Genomic DNA, 10,096 nt, shown 5'->3' with positions numbered 1-10,096 from the left:
TGTTGTGAAGAATACTTGTGACCTTGGTTGGAGAAGGCTTATCTGTGAATCCGATTCACAAGTGGTGATACATCTATTGAATCAGCAACCTTCTGAAGTTGTTAGTTGGAATAGTGTTGCTAATTGTTTGGTGAAGTAGGCTTTTGATCATGTGTAATTGGAACATTGTTGATAAGACTCAACTTCCAATGGGCTTGTCTCATCAACTTGGTCACTTGGTTGATCTTGACAGGGCTATCTGATGCCCTTTCTTTCTTTGTACTTGTTTCTCTTTCAGCTTGAATAAATTTTCACCCTTCCTTTATTTAAAAACTTTTGTCTAAAAATTATAATTAGTATTTAATTTTGTGATAAATGTATATTAGTATAGTATGAGACAAATGCATGGTAACAACAAAATTTTGATAAAGATGTTAGTTTTGAACTAAAAAAATATTTTGAAAGATAAATACTATAATAAATATACTAAGTAAGATTTTTGTATGTAATTTTTTTTTACAATTGCAAATACAATTCTATTCAAGTTATTATTACTTTCTTCTTCAATAAGAAATTATAGACCTATCATTGTCGGGTTCCAACTACTTTCCAAGAAGAACTTTGAACTACAAAACACTTCTATATTAGAATGTTTCATTTTTGAAAATCTATATAAATCGTTCTATATAAAATCTTGCATAAAAGTTCTATTATTAAACTATCTTTAAAAATTGATTATGAATCTATTCATCTAACTCAATCTACCTACTACCAATTATATCATTGTCAATCAAAAAAATAACTCTTAACCAAAACTAAAAACAGATTCATCTCAAATAGATATTCTATTCACATATCCAATTATATATAGTTCTAAAACACTGAAGTCAAAGGACCATAAACTAACCACCAAAACAAGTTATAAAAATGGCGGCACATAGAATTTAACCTTGATGTTGGCCTCATCAACCTTTCTCCATCTTGTGCATGATACCCCTCAATGCAACTTCAATTGTCATCGCTCCATGTCTCTTTCAAAACTTGCACCACTTTTGAGTTGAAAGGGTGAAGGCAAAAAGGTAATCTAGTACAATTAACCTATATTCCTTTCTAAATCAAACCCCACCACCACTTCCAAAGCACCTATTCTTCTTGGAACTATATGTACTTCCTACAAATCCTTACATAATTCGTGTCCCAAATAACACCTATGGCATGCATGGAACGTCATAACCCAGCTCATTCAGATATGTGAAGTAAAATGTCACAAACCATAATTTTTTGTATTTGTATTAAGAAATGATTGTATAGGAGGAGGAAAAATGGTTTGTATTTGTATTAAGAAATGATTGTATATGAGGAGGACAAAAAGATGAACTAAAAAATCATTGAATATACTATTACGAGGAGAAGGAGGAGAAGTAGGACACAGAAGATGATTTAATGGTTGAATAAAACATATCCAACGGTGAGACTTTTATTTTTTTAATATAAACATTAGAAATCCAAATTGAAAAGAAACAAACAATATCATATACAGTGACTTGTCAGCCAAACTACACAACACAATGAATGTTGATGGTGGCCAAAGATAAGACTGCTAACTTTATGCATTGTGGAATCATTATCAGGAACATATCACTTGTGGACTTTTAATTTGGAATCGACCAAGAAGGAAATGTTCTCTTTTGTTTGTGACCTAAAATTGCTATAATCATATCACAAAGAGCACAATGATGAAAAAAACTATATAAAACTTGGACTCTAGTTGGACTACAGTTATTTCAGATAACATGTTCTATCTATTTTTAATATGTAACAAGTCAATATCATTTACAAGAAAACTTGAGTGAAATGTCCTTATAATGTGTGGTGTGTAAGATTTCCACTGCAAAGTGGGTGTCATGAAAGTTGTTTGGAATTGAGAATATGTATTGACCTTTAAAAGTGGGGAAACAGCTGCCATGTTCTTTGATAGTGAAGTAGCACCCTCACTACTCCACACACTTGTCAAAACCAACTGGATTCCCACCAGCTATCCACATAGCTAATCAGAATTCAGCAATCAATTCATAAACCTTTCTATGTAAAATAACTGAATTTCCATCTTATAAATTCAAGCCTCCCAACAACATGGCAATTGGGTTCCTTATTTCTGGTTTCCATAATGTCTCGCAACATTTTTATCATCTTTCTCATACTCTTTTTAGATTACTTCAGCCATGCAAGTTGTAGTCGTCCATTGTTACAAGGCTCTTTCTCTGCAAGATCCCTTGTAAAGTATAGAAAAAATGGCAATGCTGAAATCCTTAGCAATTCAGATTCTGATATCATCCATGACTATGAGACCCACTTTTACCAACAAACTCTTGACCATTTCACCTTCACACCACAAATCTATGATCACACATTTCAGCAGAGATATCTTCTTGTCAAGAATTACTGGGGTGGCTCCCAAGGAAATTTCCCCATCTTTGTTTATGCAGGAGATGAGGGAGATATTAGCTCAGATGTATATTTCATTGGCTTTCTCACTGAAGTAGCAATCCACTTCAAAGCTCTTCTCATTTACATTGAGGTACTCATACTATCTAGCCATTCATATTCAATCTCAACTCTTTGGAGTACTGTGCCACTAATGTTTCCATGATCATTACAAGTGCACTTCATCTATTAACAGATTTGGAATTAGAATCAGAAAGAGAGACAAAAGTTTGAAATAAGAGTATGAACGTGTATCTTATCTATAAGTTTTTAGAAAAGGTATTTTATAATGATAACAAAGAGTAAAGAGTAAAGAGTAGAATGTAATGGTGAGTGTGTTAACAGTCATTTATAGTTAAGATAATAATATTTGATGATGAAAATAATAATATAAAATTAGTTTGAAGATGTTTTTAGATAGATCGATTAAGGTATCTATACTGATTTACTGTATAGATGTACTGATTTACTTCTCAGAAAGATATCTGCCCTTAAATACAATCTAGTTTAAACTAGGCTCTCATAATATATACACTTCTTGATGCAGTTAATCTCAAGTTGATTTTCTTTTGATCTTCACCTCTGAAATGTTGGGTTGATTAAAGTTTTCTGCCATGTTTAAAAATTGGCTTGTTTAAACTTTGATTAGCATCGATACTATGGAACATCAATGCCCTTCGGGAGTGAAGAGGATTCCTTCAAGAATGCAACTACGTTGGCTTATTTAACTGCAGAGCAAGCCCTAGCTGATTACGCACTCATCATTGTAGACCTCAAGAAGAACTTCACTGCTGAAGATTGTCCAGTGATTATTGTTGGTGGTTCTTATGGTGGAAGTAAGTAGTATGTTGCCAGAGGTTTTAAATGATAATTATAATTTATGAGTTTAAGATTAGGTTTACATTCTAAGCTTCCATAATTTGTTTATATGGTTTATTCGAAATAATAATTTTTGTTTATTGAAATATTCTAGACTTTGATTTGTTTAAGTAGTTCATTTGCAATTGTATTTGTTATTTTTGTAGAGTCAATCCATCTATTAATGTAATATATATTGTTTCATCAAGACATAAGTTTATGAAATATATATTTCAAGTGCTGAATAATCCATTTCTGATGTTGGTTATAAAGTGTTGGCTTCTTGGTTTCGTTTGAAGTATCCACACATAGCAATAGGAGCACTGGCATCATCTGCACCTATTCTCTACTTCGACCATATCACTTCTCCAGATGCCTTTGCAGAGATTGTTATCAAGGACTTCAAAGTAAGCCTCCCCACATTTCTTGCTACATAGTTTATTCTTTTTTTTATTAAATAGAATATTTTCATTACTGATATTGTTTAAGTAGTTAAATGAATCTATCTCTGTATTGTTTGAATCAAAATTGTTTTAATATGTCTACCAATTTTATGATATCTTCTTGCAGAATGCAAGTGAGACATGTTATGCGTCCATAGAGAGCTCATTGGAAGAGATAATCAAAGTTGGCTCCACAACTGACGGTCTGAAATCCCTAGCAAATATATTCAACACATGCAAGTAAGACTTCTCTATAAATATCTCCATCATCATTTATAAAATAACAAAATATATTTTAGAAAGTATAAATGATGCACTAATCTGAAATGAAACACGTTCCTAAAAACCACTATCCAGAAAACTAAAAGGATGAGAATAAGAATTATATTTGAATTTTTCAAGAATCTTTAAAACATGTTTTCAAGGATCTCATGTGGGATACTTAAATCAATGAGTATCGAAATCATACCATAAGTTGGCAATTATTCAATATTCATCCCAATGTTTTAGAAATGTGTCAAAGCTTTGCTAACAAATAATAATAACAATTGGTGTCCAATATTCCAGGGTTCCTGACAGTACGAGTACTTTGATAGATGCACTATGGTATGCTTATGATAGTGCAGCTCAGTATGATTATCAGCATGTGAAAGGAGTAAGTACATGAAACATAGATTCTCTCCTCTCTTGGCATATTCAGGTTCATGGTATAGATTTATTATACAAAGTTTACAAAGTTTTTTCTGAACGTCTTCACTCATGGTGTTTTCTTAAAAGAAATTGAGCTGAATTTGAATCTGTGATCTTTTCTTATATGTTGGTTTTCTTGATTTGTTGGTCGATTGGTAAATTAATGTTTTAGATAATCATTCTATGATCTATTAGGAGATTGATATAGTGAGTGAAAAGAATTTTTTTTCTCATAATTAGTCCCTAAAATAAAATATGAACATTTTAAAATCAAAATTTATGATTTATCATAAAAAGAAAAAAAGTTTAATTCTAAAGAAAAGACAGGAAATTTGATTTTTTTCTTTTAACTTTGTGATATATATAAAATATAATATGTGTCTACACTTGAATTCACATGGTACCTAAACTTGGCTGTATTTGTTTGGCTTTGTTAAAGGTGGGGATTTTTTTTGCATTTATGTAAAGAAAAATTCTATCTAATTTTAACCATTTTGAACAGATTTGTGAGGCAATAGATGGTTTATCAGAAGGATCATATATTCTCACTCGTATATCTGCTGGAGTAACCTATTTCATCAACAACATGACCGAAGGAGATACAAATTGTTTTGATTTGGATTCCATTATCTATGACAATCAGGGATGGCAGTGGCAGGTATTGAAATTTCCTTCTCCATTCCATGTATTTATATTTCAGCAAATATTGAAATTCAAATGTTAAAAACCTTTGTTCTATATTGATTTCATGCAGAGTTGCACTGAGATGGTAATGCCTATAAGGTACACCCCAAATACAACAACATATTCGAGAGACTGCTGGGAAACTTATGGCATATTACCGAGGCCCAATTGGATTACAACTGAATTTGGAGGCAATGTAAGATGGAAATGTAATAAGAGAAGATCCAGAAGAAGAAGAAGAAAACATGTTGTTGTATTAATATTATTGGTTTTCTTTGTAGAATATAAAGAGAGTGCTGAAAAGCTTTGGAAGCAATATAATTTTTTCTAATGGCTTGAGAGATCCATACAGTGCAGGAGGGTAAGCCTATCTCACAAACCAATAAAAGTACACCTTTTAGATTTTAGAATTAGTCCAAGAGTTTCAATCAGAATTAATAGAATATTTTTATTTTTCTTACTCAATGGTTCATTCCAGTATTGAAATAAATGTATATGTTATATGTTCTTCAACTAAACCAATAGTTTATGCAAGTATTGGAACTTATATCATATGTTTTAATAGCCCAATTTAGTTTATCTAAATATCTTCTGTTACAGGGTACAAGAGAGTTTATCTCAAAGTATTGTAGCACTTGCAGCTGAAGAAGGTAAGTCAAGATCATTGAAATGGCTATTCAATATTTAGAAAGTATTGGTGTTTAAGTTAGCTTAAATGTACAGTTGTATAAATTAACTTCGTACGCTCTAATTTATAGAACCATTACATAGATTTGATCATATTCTAAATCTAATATTTAACTTTAATGTTGTTTTATGTATAATAAATAGGAGTTCATTGTCAGGATCTAGATACTTCCAGATCAGACGATCCACAATCTGTCAAAGAAATAAGAGCAAAAGAGCTTCAAATCATGGAAGACTGGATATCACAGTATAAATTGGATCTCCTTGGGAATACAAATAAAAACATATGAGGTGTTGCAAAACTACATGTAGAGTAGTAAATTATACAAGGCGGTGCCATGCTGAAAGAAGTCATACATAAGATAATAATAAATCCCAATTTATAAAGTTGCTTCCCACATGTAGGTAAAATTCTCATTAGAGTGAAGATAAGCTATTCAATATCTGTATTTTGATTAAATATATATACATTATCAAAAACTCTCATAATGAGAAAAGTGCAATAGGAGTACACATAATGGCAACATGACAGGAAGTCGCAAAGTGAAAATGTAAGAAAAAGCATCGCAAGAAGAAATAGAGATTATTGCTTTATGATGAAGATTCGATGTTTCAATTAGACATTAGAGGAATGGGATTGTGCCTTTCTTAGGTGATGGATTGAATCATTTTAAGGTGAAAATTTGTATTTTGATGAGATTTTGTGTTTTTTCATTTTATTTTTTGGGTGAAACATTATATTTATATTAATAATAACTAGTTCAAAAGAGCTCTTAGAGAAAAGAACCAGAAAAGAAAAATTACGGTCATTGTCTGATACAAAAAAGGAATGCAGAAGAAGAAATACTGCATCAAGAGAGACAATCTATCAGTACTAAAAAATCTCATCCTAGAGATTCTCAGATCGAGAATATAGTAATTACAAAGAGCCCAAAACTCATATGAATACAATACATTGATTGGTGTCAGAGACAAGACCCAGAGCCCGGCAAAAAATGTCACAAAGATCACCATGCCTAAGTTACATCCAAATCTTCAACAAAGACCATGATATTAGAAAGCCATCTAATGCAAGTGTAATCCAAGACCTTGACCTACATATAATATCTCAAAAGAACAAGTGAGATCCATAAAAGAAAAAACATGTGAAATCATAGAGAAGTCACGGTTTACTATCAAATTAAAAATGAGGAGGACTCAGCCTTATACTAAACATATTCTTTTGTCATAATATTAACCAAGTTGGGGATATCAAGGAGGTTAAGTGGGGAAAGTAAAGAGTTAATATAAACCCCATCAGTACCCAAATTAGCCAGACAATCAGTTAAAAGATTGCCTTCTCTATAAGTATGCATGATGTAACATTCAAAGATTGAATCAAGAAGAGACCATACTTGATGTAATATATACTGTACGGACCAATTACATACATGATGTTTATTACATGCATTAATAATAATGGATGAATCCCCTTCAACATATAGCTCAGATATAGAAAGCGATTTTGCAAGTTCCAAACCAAAAAGCAAGGCCAAGGCCTCAACTTTGTAATTAGTACACTGAAGAAGAGAAGGTGATTTTACTACAATCACATGACCTTTAAAATCTCTAATGACTATGTCATAGATAGAGTTGCCTAGATTTCCTCTAGAGGCCCCATCAAAATTGAGTTTAAAATAACCCTCACTTGGAGGAATCCACTTGGTTTGAGCACAAATAAGAGGAATCTTGGATGGACAGAATGGAGTAGGAAAATGAGAGAAAAGTAAACCCTTCCACCACTAAATAATATAGCCATCCCAAGGAGAAAAAACATGTTTACCCCTATATTTACTTACTAAAGCATTAACAAGCTCAACAATGATCTCTCTAATCCTTCCAAAAATTGAGGTATTGGAGATGATGTCTATCTAAAAAAAATTTCCCACCAAATTGCTCATATTACAGATGCAGGGATGCACTTTCAAAGACATGAAAGCATTGATTTAGAGTATAAGATTGGCCATGCTTGGAATAAATCCCATTGAGAATTAGGTAATGGCATATGGAAATTAAGCTTATCAAGGACAAAATGTCAACAATCTTGGACAAAAGGGAAGTTTAAGAGGAGGTGGTTTGTTGATTCTATAGCTTGCAAACAAAGCACACAGTTAAAAGGATTAGAAATTTTCAATCTGTGAAGATGATCACTAGTTAATATTTGGTTCTTAAGTGCAAGTCATGCAAAGCATCTTGCTTTTGGCAGAACTGAGCTATTCTAGCATAATTCACAAGCAAGTTATGTGGTTTGATTACATTGGTTGTGTTGGAGAGCCAAGCATCCTAATTTAATAAAGTATTTTCCATCTTTAGTTGGAACCCAAAAGAGGCAATCTGGATGATTAGACATAAAGTCATTCCTTTCAGCTAGTACTTGCTTAAAAGAAGTAGCCTGATTGTGGGATTTTGTATTTTTATTAATTATAATTTATTATTAAAAATATGTCTTTTTAAATAACTATTTGCAAAATTTATTTCAATTATTTATTTACTTTTTATAAAATTCTATTGTTAAATCATTTAAAGCAAAATACTAAATATTATAAAATTTTCAAATAATATGACTAAATTGTGTGTTTGATTTATATATTTTTTTTATCATTAATTTTTATATATACTAAAATCACTAATAAATGTACTATTCTTCACAAAGGCAAATAACAATAGACAAAATAAAATACATTTGAAATTTTATTAAACTTTACTAGTTTAGATAGTACTTCATGATTATCTAGCCATCAAGGTGTGTTATGCTTGGGACCATGGAAGAGAGACAAAAAGGAAGCCATGAATTACACAAACTACAGAAATGTGTTATGTAGGTGACTACAACAAGTTGTGTTATTATCTATGATCTATGAGTAGAAAGAGGAGGAAGAATGGAAAGGAACCTAGCAAGTTGTATTATGATAGTTCCACTCATCTAGAGAGTGAAGAATTGGTGTACATATAGAGTTGATGTTTTTTCAAGCTATGTTATGGTAGTCAATACATCCCAAGGATAACCAAGAAATGCATTATATGCAAACAAATTCATCAAAAAGAGTCACCCTGAGGAAAATTTTGTTTCTAAATAAATCTACTAAAACAATATGAAAAGATAACCAAGGAAAACATTTTCTCTAAGGAACACTACAACAAAAGGATTGTCCCAAGGAAAACAGTATTTCCAAAGGAATCTACTACAACATACAAGGATTAACCCAAGGAAAACCCTCTTTCCAAAGGAATCTGCTAAAAAGGTACAAAATAATAAGGAAAGCTTACAAAAAAAGCACTGGCCCAAGGAAAATGGTATTTCCAAGAGAAATTGCTAAAAAGATTGAAAAGGGATTGCCTAAAGGAAATTAACATTTTCAAAGGACTCCACTTTATTGTACACAAGGATGTTGCATATATGTTTCCCTGCTTGATATAACATAGAACTATGATGGCATCTAAAGGAAAAACAAACTAAGGATATACAGAATTTGAAAGCTAAGTCCAGATATTCTTTAGTCAACAATTTACATACAAGCTCATCAAAAGAGGCATATCTCTTTAGTGACCAAGGGATAGACAATTTTGTAAACAAATATCTTGGACCAAGTGTAGTGGCATCTAAAGGAGGAAGAGATGTTTGTTCCAAGACATCTACCTCCAAGAGAAGTTCTTGAATAAAAATGAAATCTTGGAGAAATTTAGGGAAAAGAGAGCAATAATTTTCATTTTCCCCATTATTTCTAGGTAAAAAGGGATTCTTAGTGAAGAATTGCACTCTTTAATCTCCTAGGTAAGGGATTATTTTTTGATGGAAATATAATTGAAAACAAGTAATAGGTTGTGATCAAGAATAAAAAACTCTTGTGTAAGATAGAATCTCTATGTGAACAAACAATTCCACTTAAGAAATACCTGATAAGAAAACACTTCTCCACTAAGGAAAGTGGATCCTTAGAAAGGATGAGATATAATTGAGAAAATAAAACCTTGCATGTGAAGGGTAAAGGCAAGAGAAAAGATAAAACAATATGTATCATAAGTGATATATCATTCATTAAAAATGCACATGTCCAAGCAAGGAAGAGATTGTAGACAAGGATGGTAATCTCTTAAAAAGGAGAAAGAACCTCATATAGGGAAGGAAAAAAAAGGACTTCCATGCACAAAAGTACATCATAAAATAGAGGATGCATGTCAAAAAAGAGATTATGTATCCTTTGGGGGGGTGATATTTTTTTTGAAAGAATTTG

At 31.6% G+C, this 10,096-nt stretch overlaps 1 protein-coding gene across 1 annotated transcript; it reads left to right on the top strand.

Moving 5' to 3' along the window:
- Positions 1-2,127: 2,127 nt before the first annotated feature.
- On the top strand, positions 2,128-6,428 carry LOC149539309 (uncharacterized). Its single transcript, XM_089799180.1, has 10 exons — positions 2,128-2,557; positions 3,113-3,299; positions 3,595-3,728; positions 3,892-4,004; positions 4,332-4,419; positions 4,957-5,112; positions 5,209-5,334; positions 5,420-5,499; positions 5,739-5,788; positions 5,970-6,428. Exons 1-10 carry the CDS (start codon positions 2,147-2,149, stop codon positions 6,113-6,115), a joined length of 1,491 nt encoding a protein of 496 aa, XP_089655306.1. The 5' UTR covers positions 2,128-2,146; the 3' UTR covers positions 6,116-6,428.
- Positions 6,429-10,096: the final 3,668 nt, after the last annotated feature.

The sequence above is a fragment of the Cupressus sempervirens genome, chromosome 9, assembly GCF_028749045.1.
Source record: "Cupressus sempervirens isolate cs-2001-9-10 chromosome 9, ASM2874904v1, whole genome shotgun sequence".
NCBI lineage: Eukaryota > Viridiplantae > Streptophyta > Pinopsida > Cupressales > Cupressaceae > Cupressus > Cupressus sempervirens.
The sequence above is the reverse complement of the archived record's forward strand: the minus strand, read 5'-3'. Positions and strand labels throughout refer to the sequence as shown.